The 22975-nt window shown below is 48.8% G+C and overlaps 1 protein-coding gene across 1 annotated transcript in view; it reads right to left on the reverse strand.

The window, feature by feature from the left end:
- The window catches only part of EPAS1 (endothelial PAS domain protein 1), an 83307-nt gene extending 60588 nt beyond the window's left edge, over window positions 1-22719 (reverse strand). Inside the window, exon 1 of the mRNA XM_045980362.1 lies at window positions 22094-22719. Within this exon, the coding sequence (XP_045836318.1) occupies window positions 22094-22119 (26 nt within the window). The 5' untranslated portion in view covers window positions 22120-22719. The remainder of the gene's footprint in view (window positions 1-22093) is intronic.
- Between the last annotated feature and the right edge of the window lie 256 nt (window positions 22720-22975).

Genomic DNA, 22975 nt, shown 5'->3' on the forward strand with positions numbered 1-22975 from the left:
AAGGACAGAAGTCATGTTTTTCCATCTGCTATGAAGTGGGTGGTCAATTCCAACTTCTTTTCCTTTCCTGTCAAAACACAAGCAAGAACTTAGGGGGTACGTAGGAGGAGGGGGTGTGTATGTGGTTCCAGGTGGAGAAATTAGATATCGGGGCGGTTCGAAGACCTCCACAACCCCTGGCAAGATGTCTGGGGGATTTCCTCGCCGAGGAGAGCAATGAAGACGGGTTCAGACTTCTGTCGCCGCGTGCCAACAGCGCTTATTCTCAGGGTCACTCACGCCTACACATCCTGCTAAAGCAGGAAGGATTACAGAGCATAGGTCCAGCCCACAGAGGACTTGCCTTTGTTAAATCTCGTCCAAAGATTCGCCCTTATTTCAGTCCCAAAGGTCTCCAGTTTCACATAGTTTCGCTTGCTCCACGGTACAAACTTTGAGAACAGGTAGTCTACTTATGTGCCCATGTCTCCCTCCCTTTCACCTCTTAGGCCAACAAGTAGCACTACACCGAGAGGCCCAGGGGTCTCACAGGGCTAAACCACGGGGCCCCACGTTCACTCCCACACAGACCAGCGTGTATGGGGCAATATATTCATTAGGACAAATAAATGGCTAATTGTTAGGGAAATTCAAACTAGAACTACAATGAAATACCACTTCCTGTCTCCTAGGATGGCTTTTAAAAATGAAAACAAAACAGGAAACAACAAGTGTTGGTGAGGAGGTGGGGAAATTGGAACCCCCTTACGCTGTCGGTGGGAAGGTACAATGGTGCAGAGATTATGGAAAACACTTGGTGGTTCCTCAAAAATTTAAACATAGGGGGCACCTGGGGCACCAGGGTGGCTCAGTCGGTTAAGCATCTGCCTTCTGCTCAGGTCATGCTCCCGGGGTCCTGGGATGGAGCCCTGCGTGGGGCTCCTTGCTCAGTGGGGAGTCTGCTTCTCCCTGTGTTCCCTGCCTGTGCTCTCTCTTGCTATCTCTATCTGTCTCTCTCTGGCTCGCTCTCAAACAAGTAAAACTAAATCGAACAAACAAAACATAGGGGGCCCCTGGGTGGCTCAGCTGGTTGAGCAGCTAACTCTTAATTTCAGCTCAGGTCTTGATCTCAGGGGTGTCAGTTCAAGGCCTACACGGGGAAAATTTAAACATAGATCCAGCAAATCCACTCCTATGTTTACACCCCAAAGAACTGAAAGCAGGGACTTGCACACCCATGTTCTAGAAGCATTATTCACAACAGCCAAAGGTAGACACAACCCAAATGCCTATTTAGAGAAGAATAAGCAGAAGGCAGTACATGCAACAATGGGGTATTATTCAGACTTTAAAAGGAATGAAATTCTGACATGGGCTACATACAGTATGAGTGAAACTTGGACACATTCTACTAAATGAATCCACCAGACACAAAAGGGCCAATTTGTATGATTCCAATTACAGGAGGCATTGAGAGTAGTCGCATTCACAGAGAAGGTGCAAGAATGGTTACTGGGGGCTTGGAGGAGGGTGGAATGGGAAGTTATTATTTAATGGACTTTTCAATTTGGAAAGATGAAGAAGTTCTTGAGAGGGCTGGTGTTGATGGCTGTGTACCAGTGTGAATAGACTTAATGCCAATGAAATACACACTTAAAAATGGCTTAAACGATAAATTTCATGTTATATATATTACGTATATTATATGCATATTATATATTATATGCACATAGTAATATATAATATACATAGTATATATACATTTTTTTTCTTTTTACCACCATGGGGGGAAAAAATGTCATTAACCACCTTTACCCACCACCATCACCAAAAGAAAAAGACACCACAAGGTCAACTTCCTACCGTAGTCTTTAAGTCTCAAAGTAAATGTCTTGAACCAAAAAGGACTCCAAAACATCTCCATGTTTGAAATCTAAAATGATGGCAGCTACACCTTTTCAAGACAAACAGCACTCCCAGTTTTCTTTGGTTTGCCAAGCTCAAAGCGTATCTGATGGGAAAAAGAGACACTCGGGTGAAAACAAATTTGGCTGTGGCTCTCCGGCGTGCTCACCCAGTGGCTTCAAAATCCCCATCCTTCTTCCCGTTAATAAAGGTTTGCTTCGACCTTTCCATTAGCCCACAAACCACTATTAAAAAAGCCATTTATCAGATTAACACTGAGTACTGCAAAAGTCATCTGCAGGCAGCGTGCAGGTTTCCACGTAGGGGTTGCCATGCCAACAGCTGCTCCATGTTCACTGTACAGAAGTATCAATTTCAACAAAGTCCCGCTTCATAGTTCTGAGGACCGACTCAGTCTTGCCATCCCATCCCATTTCCCAAATGTGCACACATGGCAAAGAGCCCACCGAAATCAGGTGAGGACCAGGAAAGGGAGCAATGACAAAAATAACTTGCTAAACGTCTCCATACTGCAAACGTTGTAAACCAGGCAACATATTATTTCCTCTCCCTCTCAGCCCCCTCCTGATTCCTCAGGAGTACAGTCGGGGAATTTGATGTAATAACAGTCTCACCAGTAATTCTAGAAAACGGAGTCCAGGGTGAATAAATTGAAGGAGAGACTATAATTATGCAAATTTGTTGTGATAGATTATTTGCCCAGACAGCAGACAACTGTAAACAGAATGGGGTAAGATACCTGGATTCTATCGGAGCTGATTTCGATTGCAAGCCTTAAATGATGCCTGAGAGGTTCTAAATAAGTGCATTTAAACTGACTAGCATTATCGTGCTTTAGAAGGTTTACATTTAGAAGAAAAGTCTGAAACAGAAAGCACTAGGAAATGATTTGTCTTGACTCAAGAGTAAACCTAAGAAGCAATTTCCAACCACAAGCAATGAACCCCAGCCTCAACTCCTTATTAAATCAAATAAATATCCAATGCAGCTTAAAAATGATTCAAAGAAAATTTAAGCAAATACTGTAGACACCTGACCTTCAAAAGAATAGGCATCATCTTTATGTTGAAGTGAACTAAAATCCATGCCACACTTCGAAGGGCCATCAGCAGGAGAGAATATATTGAAAATATTCAGCTTTCAGGATTGAGATAGAAACATTGCATTGATACTGTTTATTGTAGCTGATTTTTTAAAATCTTATAACTGTAACAAATCTGAGTGATGCTATATACACGTTAACGTTGCCAAGATCACGAGTACACCACTGTATAAAGAAGAAAGGGTGCCTTTCACAAGATATGGATTGTGTCACAAAATTTCAGAATGGCAAAACCAATTAAAATTTTAAACAGAGCTTATTTGAAGTCTTGGGCATAGGAACACCACTGAAGAAAAACTTGTTCTCCCAGCTAGTGGCTCCGTGCTCAAAGCAGATAAATGGGCCACAGTGGGAGAGCATCTTATCCAAAGTGAGATGCAGCCTAGGTCTGACAGCCCTATGGTCCCAGTCTCATTTATGCAACCATGTGAATTATTGTCAGCCTAGAGAAAACTCTATATGGGTTTACAACAAACAACCAAACCCCCCCTGCCCCATCGCCACAAAAAAAACCCCTTTTAATTTGTAGTAATTTCTGGGATAGCAGAGCTAATACACTGGTGAGGAATATGGGAGAGATGCTGCTTTTCAGGTTTGAGAATAATCTTTGGGCTGGTTATAACTTGTTTGCTGAGCCTAGACATGTCAATGAATGGGGCCGCATTATGATAGATCTGTAAGCAGAACTTAATACAGCCACCTAGGAAATTTATGTGCCATGGTAGCTATGAGCTAACTGATATATTGCTGTATAGAAGATGCATTTTTCACAAGATACAATATGATAGCATTCTGGATTACACATCCATATTTATTACATATCTACATATTTATTATGTAGAAGGAAGTTCAAGAATATGTTAACAGTGGTTACCTCTGGGTGGTAAAATTTCCCTGATTTTTTTATCTCGATACCCTCCTGTACTAGGACTTTTTACAGGGAACATGTATGCCTTTTTATTATAATAATAATAATAATAAAAGACTTAGTTACTTTAAAAATAATTTTAGAGGAGAGACATGTGTGGGGACTGGTGTGTGTGGGTGTGTGTGTACATATTCCTGAACTACCCTTATGCTAAAATCTTCCACCAAGCACTACGGGGAGCCCCGTCCCTCCTGCCCTCGACCCACAGGGCCCAGAGCACCCCTGGGTGACATTTACGTGCGCCCAGCCTCCCTCCATATCCTGCTCCCCAGCCAGCGGTGTCAGTCAGTGAGCTGCCCCCACGCTGGGGGCAGCCATTCAAGAAGCAAGGAAATATTATGCAAGAGCACAGGAAGTCAGAGGAGACAGGATTCTGGGCAGGCCTGGCAAAGAGTCTGTGTGAACTCCAGTGAACAAGTGGACTTTGCTCAGCGGGGCTGAAGCCAGCAGAGAGCCTTCCCAGGGCGGCAAGTCAGAGACGTCCACTTCAGGTCTCTGGCCAGTGGGCGGCCATCCAGAACTTGATGTACCTGATTAAAGGCAGATAAAACCAAATCCTAATATTTCTACTCTTTTGGCCCAAGTTCAAGGTGACTCCCCAACACTCATGCAAGGTGACTCACCTCTGTCCCACAGTGCGCTCCCTTCCCCCCAGGACAACATGACTCCATTCAGTAATGTTTGAACCCGCTCCTCTCAGGGCCCCCCCCCCCCCCAGTTTGCTACCTCAGGCTTGCTGCCCACTGCCTCAGATCACGGGGCTTGCGCCCACTGTCTCATGTCCATATCAAGCCTGAGCACCCCAGATATGTTCATTTATACACACACCTACATAAATATCTACTCCTGCATATGTGAGTCGGGCCAGTAATGACACAATTTCTATTCCCAGCCCCAATCCAACCGGCAGGCAGAGATGCCAGTGCGGCAGCAGAGGATCCGAGGGAGTCCACAACAGACCACAGCATGGTTGCGGCAGGTGGGAGCCAGGTCTCTTGGTGAAGCGTGCTCTCACTCAGCCCAGCAGCCTGCCTCCCTCTCCTCTGGCCTTAGGAGGCAAGCCACTGCCCCTCCTCATAGCACAGCTGTCCCCTTTACTGAAACCACTGGGCAGTGTGCATTCTGTCACGCCTCAACCCCCATCCTTTTTTTTTTTTGAAGATTTTATTTATTTATTTGGCAGGCAGAGATCACAAGTAGGCAAAGAGGCAGGCAGAGAGAGAGAGAAAGAGAGAGAGAAGGAAGCAGGATCCCTGCTGAGCAGAGAGCCTGATGCGGGGCTCGATCCCAGGACTCTGGGATCATGACCTGAGCCGAAGGCAGAGGCTTTAACCCACTGAGCCACCCAGGTGCCCCCCCCTTTTTTTTTTTTTTAAAGATTTTACTTATTTATTTGACAAGAGAGATTACGAGAGAGGCAGGCAGAGAGACAAAGAGGAGGAAGCAGGCTCCCTGCTGAGCAGAGAGCCTGATGAGGGGCTCAGGCCCAGGACCCTGAGATCATGACCTGAGCCGAAGGCAGAGGCTTTAACCCACTGAGACACCCAGGCGCCCCAACCCCCATCCTTCTTAAGGGCCGTCCTGCTGCTATTGTGGAAGTGGATCCAGCCCTCTTCTCTAGCACCCCCCAATGCCTCATAGTGACTGCCATGTCTCTACCCCTGTCCACTTTAACGGAACCTCCTCTCAGAGTTGGGGGGGGGGGGGTTGGATCGGGAGGTGGGTTTCAGGGAAATTGGAGAGGCTTCCTCCAGGCTCCCACTGATCACCTTCAACAGCTCATCCTCCTTCCCTAAGGAAGCACTGGAAACCAGGCTCCCCTTGGCTTCACTTCACAATGGAATTAGAACCCTAAAAGGGATCTTGGTGTCTGGTTCCCTCCTACTGGCCCATTTTAAAGGTGGAGAAACTGAGGCTCAGAGGTCACTGACCGGTTAACACTCCTCTTTCCTCTCCACCAGACCATAGAAATTCCATGAGACACCCAAACAGGACATTCCCCAAGCAGAAAGGGACTAGAAGGGAGAGGTGGGATGGGGGGACCAGACAGAAAAATGGGGCTGTGGTCCAAGGACTCCCACTCTCCCCTTTGCCTCTGTCAAGAGCAGGCAGAACCAGCCACCAAGGGAGCGACACCCACCCAGCCACTGCGCCTGGCCTGACAATCGCTAATTGTGGTGAGAACCAACAGTGGTGCTCTCCTGGGACTCTGCTGTGTGTTTCCAGACGCCACCAACACACAATGGCCCCCGCTCCTCCGGTGTAAACACTGCCAAACAGGACAAACAATAACATCACCCCAGCAAAAAATCAAGTGCCCAGAGAGACAGGAGGAAGAGGCTAGGCCTGGGGGGTTGTTAACATGGGCTCCACCACTTTCTGGCTTTGTGATCACATTTTTATGTCACAATGGTTTTTCATCTATGTGATGAGAATGACAATGACTTTAACCTACATCATGAGCTTTGGGAAAAAAAAAAATTAAGCACCAAATGCATTTAAGAAACAAAAGTGCAGAGTTGAAGACAAAGACCCAGCAAACCTAGATTAATTATTTCACTTAGCAATTATTTTCAGGAGCAGCTACTATGTGGTCTGGCACTCTATAAACACTGGGGATATGGGGATGAGCAAGTCAGCAGTCCCTGCCCTCTAGGATCTTAAAACTAGAAAGTAGCAATAGATAGTAAGCAGACACACACACACACACACACACACACACACACGCCAAAAAAAAAAAAAAAGCCAAAAACCAAAAACCAAAAATAAAACCCCCAAAAAACAGCAAGTGGGAAGTCTTTTTAAAAAAATAAAGAGGAGACCAGGGATGGAGGGGTGGACGTTAACTGAGGGAGGTCAGGAAAGTCTTCCCAAGGTGAAACAGAAGCTGAAACCTCAGGCTCAGTCAAGTGAGCTGGCTGGCTCGGCAATGGGATGCAGGAAAGGCAGGTTCAAGCACAAGAGGTATCAGGAATGCTGCATATCTGAGGCCAAGCATCATGGTCCCCGTATGGCAGAGCCAGGGTCCTCACACCCAGAGTCTCTTCCCACCTCCAGCAACACCAGGAGGCCCAGGTTATCGTCATGGCACTGGTACGCCTTCCATTTCTGGACCTTGCAGTAAATTGCCTGACCTTTAAAGACCCCGGGCCAGGCACTCTGTCCCTTTGAGAGTCCACAATTAGGTCTTACTCATAAGATGCGAAGCAGCAGGTGGGACCTGAGCAGATGGGGTGTGGATACAGCCCTTTAGGTCGAGAGATCTGGGAGTGCTCAGGCAAAGGAGAATTTCCACTTACAGCAAGATGGCATCTGGTATGGGCCTTCTTTCTCCACAGGCGAGGGCAGAGCAGGCCAGGCAGGGGAAAGGACATGTCCCAAGTCAGACCACTTCTCAGGAGTCTTGGACGTTTCCTTGGCCTCTTGGTGTTATCAGATTTCCTCTCATCTCAGAGCATGGGAAAAATATAACTCATCACCCGAATCACTGTTGGTAAGAGCCCATAATCCCGAAAAGCATCTCCCTCCAGATTCTCTTGAGATCCCCTTCCAGCTACGGTCAAATCGCTCCAACAAGGAACGATGGGCCCAACAATTATACTGCTGTGCTTGTTAATAACGATGCCTTAACAGACTGCACTTTATACTTTCAAAGGTCTTTGTAGTGAGATAATGGTTGCAAAAAGGGTTTTTAAAGTGTAATATGTTTTTTAAATACATGGTTTTACTGAAACTCTAGCTCATTTCAACCTCATGACAGCACTCTTAGAAAGCAGTTAGTGTGTCTAATCCCCCTTTTGGAATGTGAAACATGCAGAGAGGTTAAATTACCTGTTTAAGGTCACACAAGTCAGAAAGGGATCTAGAACAGTCTTTCAGACTCCTAGAGACTTTTGGGAGCTCCTCTGACCTTCATGTGGAGGCAAGCTTTACCAGGGACACAAAACAAGTGAAAATTTACAATCTGTTTTGCCAAACAGATTGCAAATACCCTGAAGCATTTACAATCTGTTTGGCAAAACAAAGGCTAAGAAATAGGGAACTCTTGCAGTCACCCCTTGACACTGATTTTGGAGGCAAAGAAACCCGTCCCTTTCCAATGTAAACATGTGCCTTGCTGCGGCCCAGAAGATCTAAGTCAAGGAGAATTAGAGCCGTTCCCACTACCCCTGTAATATCGGAATCCACAGAAGGAGCTACAGGTGGTACAGAATCACAAGGTTTATGTTAATCTGAAAAGGGAAAATAGTTTCAAGTGTGCTCAAATGAATGGCTCCGGAAAGAAGAGATCAATGTTCACCATCAGCTCAGAACTCCTTTCTGCCTGCATTCTCTAGTCACCAGGACTTCCCAAGGCCCAGAGCTGGCCAGAGGCTGTGGTGACCACAGCACCACCGGCGTGCCCGGACCTCCTCCTCTCACTGATCTAAGCGGGGAGAACAGTTTGCTAGGAGTTCAGCAGAGACAACATTGAAATTTTGCAGAAGGAGTTTTTACTTTGGAAGGGAAGGGAAAAAGGAAAAAACACAAAGGAATAGATATGGTATAGTCCCACGCTCCAGACCCCAGTGGTGCATCACAGATGAGGTCAGTCAGGACACCTGTCTTTTCCTTCCTGAGGCCTACCTGGAGCTGTGGTTAGGTAGATGACCAACTCAAACTTCTAGCTCTGGCCAGACTGGAGTAAACATCACTTTCTGGCCAATGGGGTTTCTTAGGATGTCCCCAAGGCAGCTTCCTAGGGATTGCCCAAGGCCCAAACAGCCCTGTCTCTGGGCTACCCTGTGCTCTGCAGCTGTCGGTCACCTGGAGTCCGGATGAGGAAGGCCCTGCCACTGGCCTCCAGAGGCCCTTCCCTGGGTTCAGGCCCCATGTTCAGTGGCCTGCACACAGTAGGTACTTTGAGGACTGAGCGCACCACTGAATAAGGCTATCATGCCCGCACTGGGTAGCCTATCCCAGTTCAACAACCAGTTACTGATTACCGAGGGGACAGAAAAGGGGTAAGAGATGGAGACCTGCAGATGTCACGATGAGATTACATCACAAGCTGAGAGCATTCAGGTGCACCACTAGAGAGCACGCACTGAAGGGATTCTGCTGGCCCCCAGTGATTCTCGGGACTTCTGGCCAAGGCCCTGCTCACAAGGGTCCAGCCATGACCTCAAGCACTTTTGAATACCTCTGGGGGAAAGTTACACCTGCTGGGGGAGGGAAAAGGCTCCAGCTGCCTACCCCCGCGACTCCACAAAGACAAGTCCTTTCTTCTCTTCTGGCAGCACCTGCCCAAGAACCTCAGAGCTCAGGCTTTGGGGAATGGTGTAGCCGTGGAACAGGAGAGGAGAGGGTCAAGGACCAGCTCGGCTGCGGTGCTCTGCATGAGGAATGCCCTAGCAGTTACTGGTAAAGACTGACAAAAGCGGCGGTCTGACTCGGATGTGGCTGTCTCTCTCGCTGCGAAGAGCGCTAGGCTAAAGGGACTTCCCTATCTCTCTACAGTGCTCAGAATCAGAGGCTTAGAACCTGGAATGAGAAGGAACCCGAAGGGATGGAATGACAGGTTTATCAAATCATTAAGGGGGCAGAGATTTTACCATCAAAATGAGAATGCAGGATGACTGTGGCTGTACCCCTCCCTGGAGCCTGAAGGGAGTTATTTTAGCCTATGGTAAGCTGTCCCCTTCAGGTTTTGAACACCAGGAGGCATTTATTGCCCTTAGGGATGGGCACAGTCCAAATCAGGGGTATTTCCAGTCGTTCAGGTCATTCTCACCGGGAATAATCGCCGCCCCCTCCAGGGACCCTGCAGTATTCACTCGAGAGCCAGGCTCGTGGTTGGCAGTTAACTGAGGTGCCCTGAGCAGCTCCCCCATGTCTCACTAATTCTCAACAGAGGCAGCCGTTGCTCCTGCAGCCCCAAGGCAGCCCAAAGATTCCATCGCAATATGACTCAGGAAGGACTATTCCCACCTCCCTGATACCAGCCCAGGCCTGGTCCTCGCCTCCTGTTCGTTACCAGCACTCTGGACTCAGCTGTGGAAGGAGCCGGCTCAGCGGTCCTGGCATGCCCGGCCTGTTTATTCCTGCCTCTTCCTCTGACTTAGGCTGTTCACTCCAACTGGAACGCCCCACACCCACACGCCTGAGTTCTACCCGATGTTCAAGATCCAGATGTAATGCTCCTCTGCTAAATGGGCCTCCAAGCAATGCTGACCTTCTCCCTTTCTAACGATTCACAACACACTAGAGTTAGCCTTATTCACACTCACGTAATTAATTACGACTAACATTCCTCCGTTTGCTCCATCTTTGATCTGAGCGAGTTTCCTAACTACCCAACGAGACAGGAACATCTTGAAGAGGGGCCCAGAGTCCTCATCAGCATAATCATCTTGCAATGTTGTAAACAAACAATTTTAAGGATTCTTTAACTCAAAACTAGACTATAACCCCCGAGGGCAGCGTCCATCTAACGGTTCTTTGTAACTTCATTGCCAGCATGACCCCTGACTGTGGCAGGTAAACTTAACACGCGTTTACACACAGACCTCACTACATGCATGGTGGGTGATCAAGGAGAATGAGTCAGTTGATCTGAGCAAAGGTTTCTGCCTGTGCTTCAACCCCCTGTACTAAGCACCCCAAATTCTGGACACAAAAACACTGAGTCTACAAAAAATTACCAGGCACCCAAATGTGGGCCTATGTTCTGGGTGCCATAGACAGGGAGAAAGAACAGAAAAAGAGGACTGTCCCTTGTTCCCCTGGCCCTTTACCCCAATCACTACCTCCACAGACTGGGGACCAGCCCCCTCCCCTGCCTGCCTATGTCTCCCCTCAAATCCCTTTAGCTGGGGAGGGGAAGGAAGAGAAGGGGACCTCCCCCCATGGGCTCCACCTCTTCCTGTGGGCTTTCTTTTGTTAAACATTTGTTAAAATCAAACCTGAATAAAACTGCAAGTTTAATAGGAAGAAAGAAAAGAAAAAGACGACTGGTTCCTGCTCAGGAAGGGCTTACCACCTAAATGTTTTCGGGACAGACATACACACATATTCGAAAGCAAGTTATAAATGGGTCATATAAATAATAAAATACAGACCGAAGACTGTATAGATAAGGGGTAACCGTTTCACTACTGATCAGGGAAGGCTCCCCAGGGAAGGTGATTTCTGAGCTGAGAGCTGTATAGTCTCCCATACACACTTTCCCCAGATGGCCTTTTACACTTTGAGACTAAAGCTGGAGTACATGTTAGTCGGGCTGACACCTGCCTGGGTATAGGGGGCTCTCCGGAAGAGAAGCATTAACATACTAGCCTGATGTTTGCATTTTATGTAAAACCTGGTATCCACAAGACCTGCCGGTGGTTCCCCCAAGTTTTCCTTTCTCTTTTTTTTTTTTTTAAAGATTTTATTTATTTGACAGAGAGAAATCACAAGAGAGGCAGGCAGAGAGAGAGGAAGGGAAGCAGGCTCTCCGTTGAGCAGAGAGCCCGATGCGGCACTCGATCCCAGGACCCTGAGATCATGACCTGAGCTGAAGGCAGCGGCCTAACCCACTGAGCCACCCAGGCGCCCTCCTTTCTCTTTTTAAAGGAGAATGAGTAAAGGGCTCAAACCTACATGAAGAGAAAAGCAGAACCCAAGGGGCGGGTTTTCCAAGCAGCCCGAAGGACAGCAAAAAAGCAAGTGTATGATTTTAAAAAATGAAGTATGATTTCAGGGACTTGAAATATGGAAAGTCTGACAGAGCCCAGCAAAAAATGAGACATCCTAGCCCTTAAGCAACACGGACTCTAGTTGGAAAGACAGAACACATAAAACGTCGTTAGATAACAAGGGGAACAGAATCCAGCAGGCTCTTTCTTCGGCAAATCTATGGAAGAGCCACGAAGGGGCAGAGGGGAGGCGATGACGGGAATTACCATGGAAGGCTTTGCTGGAGTGGGAGCCCTTGGGCTCGCCCTAGGAAAGTGGGGGATATTTGAGTAGAAAAAGAGAGAATCATCCAAGATAGAAGGACTTGGTTGAGGGGATTCCAGGTGGGATGGGGTCCTGTGATCTGGGGGGAAACACGCTCTTAGGGCAGAGGGAGGGGGCGTGCATAGCCAGGTGTCATGCCTGGCAATGAAGTTACAAAGAACCATTTGATGGACCCTGCTCTCGGGGGTGATAGCACGTCCAGGGGATGGTAGATGGGGAGAGAGCTGGGGTGGGGTCCCGTACTATCAGTGAGATGAACTTGCAGGGCCCTGTAGGCTGCCCTTGGGAAGGAAACTGGGCCAAGGATCCATGTCTTCATTCAGGTTCTGAGCGAAGCGAGCTCTTAGAGATCTTTAGGAGAAGCACTCAAATCCGCCACAAAAGAAACCCCTTTCCCACCCAGAAGACTCTCTGTGCTCTGAGGCCATGACCACCCTGCCTAAAATAGGGGCAGTATCAGCACCATGCAAACCTCTTCTGAGAGACTAGGAAAGCTATTTTCGCAGCCAGCCTGCTCCCCAGCCAGTCAGATAGCAGGGAAATGCATGGGGCACCAATTTCTACGGAGCACAAGGCTCCGGAGAGCAGGACCACACAGTGGACTCCAATTTCCTCGGACTTCTTGACTACCCCTAAGGGCCTTGCCTAATGGGAGGGGCACATCAGCTGAGCCAGGACCTTCGGGGCGCAAGCAAGCCAGAAGACCGCGAAGGGCCTGGTTCCCATGCCCCACCCACCATTAATTCCCCTAAGTCCCTGGTATAGAATAAAGGACAGACTCCTGCGGCAGAGTGATATGGTTACATTTATAGAAGCTCCCCTCTCACCAGCGAAATGTGACCTTCATACTTTTCTTATCTTAATATCTGGGTAAACATTTGTTGTGCAAGCGCACAAATAAAGGTTCTAAAGGTGAAATGCGGCGTGTCTGCCTAACACCATGCTTCTCCAACCCCAGGCACCAGAAAGTCCTTTTGGCTCTGCAGAGGACTTCTCTCTCCCTTTACCTCCAGGCACCAAAATTAGCTTCATCGGCCTTAGCCAGTCCTGGAGTGAATACTGCCATTCGAAAATAGCATCTGAGGACTCTTGGAAACACTGGAGAGGAATACAAGGGGACAGTGGTTTAGACACTGAAGAAAGCAATTTCACTGAAATGGTTTGGAAGCAAAGGGTATAGGAAATGAGCATTATCAGGATTTGCTCTGGAATCTTTATTAAGTGAATGGTAGTCTTCTAGCTCCCTGCAGTGCCTCACATGGCGTATTTTACATATCCTGGTTTACTCCATTATGCAAGACAGTCCTCATTCAGAAAAATATTTCAGAGATTATGTCCGTAAGAGCGCTGACCAAATGACCTGTGCTTGAACTCAAACATTTCACTTAGCAGTCTTTTTAATTCTAGAATAATCTGTAAAAACATCTCGGGTCCCGTTTTCCTAGATATCCGATCATCCAGAATCGATTTTTTTAAAATTTGTTTTAAAGTTCCAAAGAATGGATCCTCAAACAGCCCCTCGTGAGCACAATTCTCTGTTGTCTCCCTGTGGAATTCATAAACAGAGCAAAGCAACCAATTTTTTGGTGTGTGCTTAAAGCCACTCTTTCCTGCAACTGTGTATGACGTCTTTTTCCAGGACAATCTTTCTCAATACTCCAAAGTGCTTCAGCAACAGGAAGTTGTAAAGGTAGGAAGGAGGCCGGCAAATATTTGCTGTAATTACTCATTAGTAATGCGGGTAGTTACCACTGAAGTTTGAGTCACCCCTTCTGTGCTCTTGGTTCTTTATTACCTTTTTACAGGAGCCCCAGGGAATACCTAGGGGGCCTATCCTGGAGGACACCCGGGTCCAGTGGTAGATTTCACTGCAGACAGTGTAGCTTGCTTCTGCCAGCGGCTCAAATTCTCAAGTATAAAATTAGGATAATGTTTTGCCCTTCCTTCCCCCTTCCCCCAACCCAGGGGCAGTCAGGACAAGTATCATTCACAGTGGTGACAATATGAAAAATCTTTTTGAAACTTTTGTATCAAGAGTACAATACGTTATCTGTTACAATATCTGTTAATACAATATCAAGACACAGAGAAAAAAAAAACACTGTGGCTAGACGCACAGCCCAGTGACTTCGAGGATTACCACCACCAATAACCATATGCTCTCACTGATGTATTTTAAAGGATTTACAAAATGCTTCCGAATGGTCTCAGATTGAGGACTTGTCTCTTATTCATAGTAACCCACTGACCCCCACAAGAGCAGGGAGCCTCAGACTGAAAATGAGACTGAGGGAGTCAACTAAAGTCACGACTAAACAAGTAAAGTCACGGAGCTGACTGACTTCTACAAAAACTGTCATAGTGGCTGTACCCCCAGCATTTGCAGGAAGCCAGCACAGCAATGGGGGCTCCCCTCCAGCAGCACCATCATAAGTATGGTATAATGGAGTCATTTTCCTCACTCATGGGTTTTGTTACACAGCCTAACCCAGTAAAATCAATAATGCTAAGATTCCTAGAACTAACCTCTGGGGGGTTTTTGTTTTTTGTTTTTTAATTGGAGGGACCATAGAAAGGAGATGCAGGAAGTCACTGGAGGCGTATAAGAGAGTTCTAACAATCCACTTCCAAGGCTTCAGAGAATTGGGGAAATGCCAGCTGGGTGTGTGACAGATAAATACACTTTATTTTTTAATGGGTCATTCTCCTTACTAACAAACCACCCTTTCTGAAATATCTTCCCATGTGAGAAAAGGCACTGCTTCCCAGAGTCATTATCTTGCACGGAAGTTACCTATAATGTTAAAACTAAAGACTTGTCCCAAATTAGTGGGGAAGCGTGTACGTGCTGGGAACATGTGAAGCTTCCGGTGGTCATGCCATGTAAGAATTTTGCTGATGTACAAGTGGCACCCCAGAAACAGCCTGAGGCCATCCAGCAAACCACTACTTCTAGAGAAACTAGGAAAACGAAAGGCCACCTACACGTGGAGGACATTCTAACCCATTCTGCACCTGTCTCCTTGGCTCCAGAGATCTCAAAGGACCCTGCCACTCTTCTTGACTTCATACTTGCAAGCCAGTCTGTGGTCTTCAATTAACAGGACCAGACAACTGGCACCAAATTGTACCCAAACTCTGCCTGGAAATCACAGAGGCTGTGAGGAGCACCTACTCATGCATGGCTAGCACACATATGGTGACAGGCACATATGGTATCTCTTGGTTACGATACCTGTCGGTGGTGCACTTACAGTTTACAGCATGGGGAAAACTCAGCAAACCCTTCTAAGCTCACAGTGCCAAAGCCAGTGATGGCTGTGAAGGCTCAGGGCTCCTGAGAGAGAGTGCTCTATAAAAATGCAACATATTATTATTGCAAGGTCTTAGCTATTCTTTATTCCCCCATCCATTCTTTCCTTCCTGTCCTTGCAATTTCAAAAGATCAAAAGCGCCAGAGGAAGTCTTGTGCATCTTGATTTGGAGATGGTTCTTCAGAAGCTACGGAGGAAGACTTCTAACAGGTTCTTCTGCACAATGGAGTCTGAAGCCTAAAGGAATTATTGAAGTCCTGCCACCAGTGAAGTGTGGGAGGTGGAAAGCTTTGAACTTCTTGGGGGCAGTAGAGAACTACCTCCTGTCCGAACTGAGGGAAACCTACGAAAAAGAAGAATTTCCAGGACTTCCAAGTCCACCCTTCAGATCTTCAATCCCTGTCTGTGTGTGAGGTTCAATACAGAGATGAGTCACAAAAAAGCAATTATAATAATTATAACTATAACAGCAAAAGCAGTTATCATTTATAGAGTACTTACCACGGTCAGGCATGGTATTAAATACTTCAGAGACAGCTTAGAAAAGGTCAGGGGGAATGAACCTCTGGTTAAATGTACAGACTATAGAGACACTTTGTCCAATTCAAATCCCACTTGCACTGATCTGACCTTTGACAGTTACCTTTCTATACTTCAGCATTCCCATCAGTGAAATGGGGATAATAACAGGGCTCATGCCACAAGGTTGTTAGGAGAATTAAAAGAGTTAATCCACGGAATGTTCTGAGAACAGGGCCTGCACAAAGGAGACTAAAATGTTCAGGGTTTATGGCTTTGTCCTACTGCATATATGATTTCTCTTAAGGACACACACATTCTTAGCGCATAAAAGGGCCACCAAATAACTGTTTGGAGGATGATGGAAAATGTGACAAATTTTCATGGCTCTTTTAAGAAGCATTGAGAAAAATGAATCACACTGTGGGGTGCCTGGGGGCCTCAGGTGGTTAAGTGTCTGACTCTTGATTTCAGCTTGGGTCATGATCTTCAAGTTGTAGGATGGGGTCCAGAGGCTCGTTCTGGCAGTGCTTAAGATTCTCCCTCTGCCCCTCCCACCCTGGGTGGGGGGTGGGGTGAGGAAAAGGAAATGAATCACATCAGAACTAACCCTGTGCTGTGCACTCACTCCCCTTCCTTCCATTACTGAAGGCAGCCGTGTGGGTGGGTAGGCAGGCCGGCCAGGTACAGTTAAGCTTAAGGTGCACCACAGAATCTTCACTAGGTACACACACACCCAACCCCTCCCCCATCTCCAAGACAGGGAGAGACACTGGCTGTGAAATCTGGGACCTGAACAGAAAGATCCTGAAATGTAAGGCAGTCACCAAATCAGACATTGAACAAAGGCTTGTCTTTTTCAGATCATAGAACCTTCGAGAGCTGGGCAGAATTCCCTCAGGGGAAATTTTTTTTTAAAAGGCTTTTATATACATCATATATATACTCGCACCTAATTTCAGAGGCTCACTGGTCAGCCCCTGAAGCCTACTCACAAAGCCCAGGTTAAGAAACTCCCTCTTGAAGTCCTCCCTCTTTTTTTTTTTTTTAAAGATTTTATTTATTTATTTGACAGACAGAAATTACAAGTAGGCAGAGAGGCAGGCAGAGAGAGAGAGGAGGAAGCAGGCTCCCTGCTGAGCAGAGAGCCCAATGCGGGGCTCCATCCCAGGACCCTGGGATCATGACCTGAGCCGAAGGCAGAGGCGTTAACCCACTGAGCCACCCAGGCACCCCGAAGTCCTCCCTCTTGAAGAAGTCCTCCTTCTTGAAGTCACAGCCATCTGCATGGTTATCCTCAGAGGGACCACAATCTCTATCCCTCTTACTCCCAGAACCTGACTGGACACTTCCTCCACTGCCCCTCACCCAAAAGTTCTAAAGAACAGCAAACACTCATCTTTGAGGCCTTTCTGTCCGTAATACGGAAGTACACAACAGGGAACACTCCTGAACCCTCCACCTTTTCTTTACTCTCATTACCCCCAATCCTGACCACCAACATCTGACCTACCAGAGCCAGTCTCTATGCTGGTGGTCAGCACCTGCCCTGAATGATTCCAGGGAAAACTATGGATCAATTCTCCCACGCACCAACATGCACAATACTTTTCAATAACTGTTTGTGCTTGTGTGTGTGATTACTGCCTAAAGAGCTACAAGAGCTTCTCATCTTTACCTTCAAAAGATTTGATCCCAACAAAAAAGTTACAGGTAAGTTGCTCTATCTATGTATTTACGCTACCTTATGTGTCCTCCTGCCCCCATCAGTCAAACAAAGCAACTGAAAGCACCATATCTCCTATTTCTTGGCTCTTCTTTAGCATTTCATCCAGAGTAGGAGCAAGTGTTCAACACACATCTGTTGTCTTCCTGATTTATATCAGTCTGTGAACAGCAGAGCTGCCTTTCATCATGAAAATGGACATCATGGGACTGGGGGCTCCGGGAGCAAACACTGCTAACTCCACAATATTGTCAAAAAACTCACCAGGGGAACTATCAGTGGTCAACTATCAGAGACAGGCAAAAGGGAGACTTCGTTAGGTTAAAATGAAAAGTCATGTTGCTATAAGACAGAACTGGGGAAAATACATAAAAAGCAAATGCTACCGGACAGATTTCTTGAAAAGGAGAAAAGCCTAAATCTTGAGCTAAGTCATGACAGCAAGTATTTTCAAATGTATGGGGCTGAAATCCTGGAGCACTGAGAATTATCTAATTGGTTCCTTCTACCTTGCAAACATTTTATACCATAAATTCCTAGAGAGAGTTGAGGATCACCCTACACACACACACATACACACACACACACACACAAACTGACTGATTTACTTTCAAAGTGAATTACATAGTTTTGAGTCTCACAGTTTTCATTCCTAGAGAAAATGCCACCTCACTCAGGACAGGAATCAGTCTAGCAGCTGCTTGAATGTCTCTGCTGACAGGGGGTTCTCTCCTTCACAATCTGCTCTGATGTGCAACAGTCCTTGCATTGGTTTTGTTGAACGAGGTCCACATATAAGTAAACTTTTTTTCTAAGTGAAATAAAGGGAGAGCACTAAGACAACTGAATTCAAACTTCCCAAAGTTTATAGACAATGGAACCCGCGCCGACTCTGCTTCCTATTTTCCAAAAAGCAAACAGAGTCGCTGCTGCTGCAACTTGGAAGTCTTTTATAATTATCTAGAAGAGCAAATCTCCTTTCTACAAGGTTCAGTGATTTGGCAGGGGTGGGGGAGAGGGCCCCGTAATCCTTTGGAAATCATTCTCACTGTTTAGAGGCATTTCAGGCCTGGGGATATTATTTTTGTCAACAACTGGAAAATACGTAATTAATTGAAAGCAATGAACCAGGGTTCTGATTCTGACCAGCACTAACTTTCCTTGTGACTGGAAAAGTCACTGAATCTCTCTGGCCCTCAAACTAGATGATTTCCATGGGCCCTGATAAAATGATCGTTAAGCTCCCCATCAGCAACACGGAAGGAAAAACAAAAAAACCCAAGACCACAGCATACTTTCTGAACTTCGTGAAAGCTGTATGAATTAAATAAGAAATACCTGGACCTAGAATGTGTTAAGCCAACTCCTTATCATCCCTGCATTCTGGTGATTTCTGGTAATGCAGTGGACAGAGATAGCAAATGACAACAGAATATTTATGGAAAGTATACTTAAATTGAGAAAAGCTGCCTAGCAATAGTTTTCCCGTCAGAATTGAGAAAAGATGGGCTTTGGTTTTGTCTTAGCTGAGGAACAACTAACTCCAACTGACAGGGGAAAGAGGAGAGAGAGCAGTTGGAAAACTTCTGGTCCAGGTGTCTCCAACTCCCTTTCCACCACCTCCCTGCATTAAGTGATCTAAGCATTCCAGAAAGGTGCTCAGAGCTGGGTCTGGCTTTGGAGTGGACTTTGCTCCAGGATTATCCAAAGATCTCATTTACATTTACCTGAACCGCTCTCCAATCCCCACACACCTAAGAACTTCCAAATTCCTCTCTCCCCGGGAAAAGACTCAGAAACTGTTTCATCAGGAAGCGAGACACCTTCTAGCTCTTTTAAAATAGGCTCCACACCCAGCATGGAGCCCACTGGCCTGCCGAGCTTGGGGTTGAACTCACGACCCTGAGATCAAGACCTGAGCTGAAATCAGGAGTCCGATGTTCAACCAACTGAGCTACACAGGCGCCCCAGACACTCTCTAGCTGTTAACAGAATCAGGAACCTTAATTAATAAAACCCCACTTCCACCTGACAGATTGATACAGAAAGGTGTGTGTTCAAACTTAGCAAGTTTGAAATCAGTGGGAATGCCCACTACCACCAAAATACACTTGGAGGCCAGCCAGCCAGCCTGCCGGCCAACATATAGAAAGCAAACTCTATTATTAAACATTAACATATCCATCTAGGCATGAACGTTTTGGAACAAAATAATCCTGCCCACTTCTTGAGGGCTGTTGTTAGAAGGAACACTGCAAATGTTCTGAGCATCTTGAATTTTGGGAAAGAAACGGCTCCCCGGAACCAGAAGTAGGACAAATCTTAAGAACCAATGTTGCAGAATCATCGTCACGAGAGCCCCTTCAGCAGGCATCACACTGCACTTGTGAGGCACTTCTGGAAAGCTAAAGACAAGACAGCGTGTCATCTAACTTTGAATGTATGGGTTCACATGCTTTCATTACCCCCTTGGTCCCGGCAAGGGGCCTGCAGCAAACAAACAGCCAGAAGCGAAAAGCAAATACAGATTTCAAAACAGCCATTGGACCACCCTTCACCGGGCTCTGGAGGGCGAGGGGCATGCCGTTTGTCCTGAGAGTCTGCAACACAAACATCCAAGCAAGTTGCCCAGGGGCGGACACACTGGGCGCGACCACGAGCTCCCCAGGGCAGCTCCGCAGCGGCCTTTAAGGCGGCTCACCAGGCCATCCAGAGAGTAATTCCTACCCAATTTCTTTTCTTCTCCTATTGAAGCGCCCTCCATCTCTAACGAAGGAGGCATTACAGCAAGTAAAAGTATTATTTCCCGACTCCCAAGTTTCCTTTGACGATTAATATACAGAACACAAGGACCCAGCGCTGAGCCTGGGGAGAAGCTAAGGCTTCACACAACTATCAAGATTGCCATCAGTCCCCACCTCCGCGATTGCGACAGTCACCGATAGCCATTGAAGTTGTATAAGGTACCATAAGTTTCCTCGCCAAAGCGCGCTCAGAAGAGCTGACTATAATTTTGTGTTTTCGTTGTTCAGTCTTTTTATAATCGGCATCATGAGCAGGCTATGTTGGTTGTACAAACTGTGTCGGGATCTTCAGGTCTCTTCCTTCCTTTGCCGCCCTCAAATGACACAGGCCCCCAGGGGAGCTGCGAGGCCCTTGGGGCCCAGGATCCCTCACTCGTCTCAGGCCCGGGGACGCCACAGTGGCACGGGAGGGGGAGGTGCGGCCGGGAAAGGGGAGCTGGGTCCCCCAGAAACACAGGAGTGAGGGTCCCGGCGCCGGGCCAGAACGCCCACGATTCCCTCCAGTTTATCAAATCCTTATCCGCGCCCCGAGGTGGGAACCGCCGCTTTCCACCAGAAGATACCCGGTTTCTGGCACAGGTCCCACAGTGGAAGTCCGAACAAGAACAAATCAACCCAGGCACTAAGCTCTCGGGGCCAATCATCCCCTCCCTTCGCGGCTCGTTTCCCTCATCCCCACAAACTGCCCCGCACCACTGCGGCTGATCCGCCGGGGCACAGGCTGCGCGTTCGATTCCATCCCTCACCCCCCAAACCCAGCCCCGCCAAGCCGCCGCCGAGGATGGGGCTGAAAACGCCAGCCCACCGGGGCAGCCCGGCCGGGATCAGAGGAGTAGGGATCCAGGAGGCCACTCCCGCACAATCGCGGGAGGCGAGGCCGTACCCACGCTTGCGTGGCCGCGCGGTGTACTCACACCCGTGGCCGGAGTGGACCCGGCGGGGAGCGGCCGGGAGGGGGCGGGAAGGCAGTGAGAGTTGGCCGTAATTGCCTCTCACCCAGTGCCGAGAGGCTCACGAGGGCAGACGAGCAGATCGCGGTTGCCCTTCTCTGCCCTCTTGAGAGAGAAACACCAGGACCCGCCGGGGGCACCCGGTGTCTCCATTCCCTCCCGGCACACCAACGCATCTGCCCTCGCGAGGCAACCCGGCCCACCACACACTCTCCTTCCGAGGCAAGGTGCAGGATCTGGAAAGGGGTTCCTCCAAGCTTCAATGGGGTCTGCAAACCCGGAGTAAGCGTCCTGGCCCCTCCGCGGAGGCGCGTCCCAACGAGGCGCTCCGTCTCCGGCCCCTGGCCAGTTTGCGGCTCAGTGCGATTACAGCAGCTCATTTGGAAGGACCCAAGGGGTCCCAAGGAAAAGAGACTAGTGGATGGTGCCCCACATGCGAAACCGGAAAAGATTAAAAGTTGACCTGGGTCAAGTCAACCCAGAAACATTTCAACACGTTGGCCACATGAGTTGGGAGACGGGGGTGGGGGTGAGGGGCGCTGGAGCCGCGGCGATCTGGAAAGGTTCCGCGTGCCACAGCCCCTCGGACCTCCAGGGCCATCTCCCTGGGCCTCCTGGCCTCATCGCGCGCGCAGACTCGCGACTTCTTCGGGCCACAGACCCCTCCACTGCGAAGCCAAAGCGCCGCGTCCGCAGACGGGGCACCTGCTCTCCCGCCCCCCGCCAAAGCCCTCCACACCGATCCTCCGGCCTCAAACACCCCTGCGGACTCGTCTCCTAGACGCTCTCGGTCGCTCCAGCCCCATACGGCGTGGCCATCCCCCTCAGACCAGCTCCCCGGCCGGCTCAGACGCCCGCTTACCTTTTCTTCTCCTTGTCAGCTGTCATTGTCGCCGTGGCGCTCTGAGACGCCAGACACCTGAGTTCCCCGGCCGGTGGGGATTGCAGTCGCCGCCTTCGCTGTTGCCCTCGCCTACTCCTTGTAGCCCGGGCGGGTGTTAAAGGTCCAAGGTGCTCGCAGGTCCCGAGCGCCCCGCACCGTCAGGTGGAAGTTTGCGGGCTGCTGGTTAGGTGCGGGGAGGAGGGTGCAGAAAGGTGTCGGGGAGGAACCTGCACGCGGAGGCGGGGTCGGGGAAAGGAGTGGGAGGAGGCTGTCAAACCCAAAAAGAGGGCCGCGAGAGCGGGACCTTAGTTCCTTTTTCCCACGAAGAGAAGTCACTTTTCTGGGTTTTCGAAAAAATAAAGATAAGAAGTGGCTGCAACGACTGGAGTTGGAAGAGTCCAAGGCCGGGCGGGCGCGACCGCGGAGGTGACCATACAGTCTCAGGACACTGCCGAGGATTGTACAGCCGCCTCAGGATAGCGCTGCGTTGAACGCACGGGATGTGTCGCGGACTGCTCTCAAATGTCCGGCTCCCGGGGCCGCCAGCCCACTTTAAAAACTCCTGTGGCCGGGCGGGGGAGGGCGCGGGGGGCGCGGGCGCAGGGGGCGGGGGCGGGCGTGCGCCGACAGGCCCCGCCCCCGCCCACCCCGCCCGCGCCGCGCCGCGCGCCCGGGCAGCCCACTGCGTCCCGGCCAATGGGGAGGCGCGGCCGCAGCCTCTGCCCTGACCCCGGCCCGCCCCCTGCCCCCGCGCTCTGCTCTGCCGCGGCCCGCCCGCCCCGCCTCCTCCCGGTGCAGTTCCAGAAGTTGTTTATGAGCTTGGCGGGGTGGCTTGTGGCAAGGTGGGACTCCGCACCGGGC

The sequence above is a fragment of the Meles meles genome, chromosome 16 (assembly GCF_922984935.1).
Source record: "Meles meles chromosome 16, mMelMel3.1 paternal haplotype, whole genome shotgun sequence".
Classification (NCBI taxonomy): domain Eukaryota; kingdom Metazoa; phylum Chordata; class Mammalia; order Carnivora; family Mustelidae; genus Meles; species Meles meles.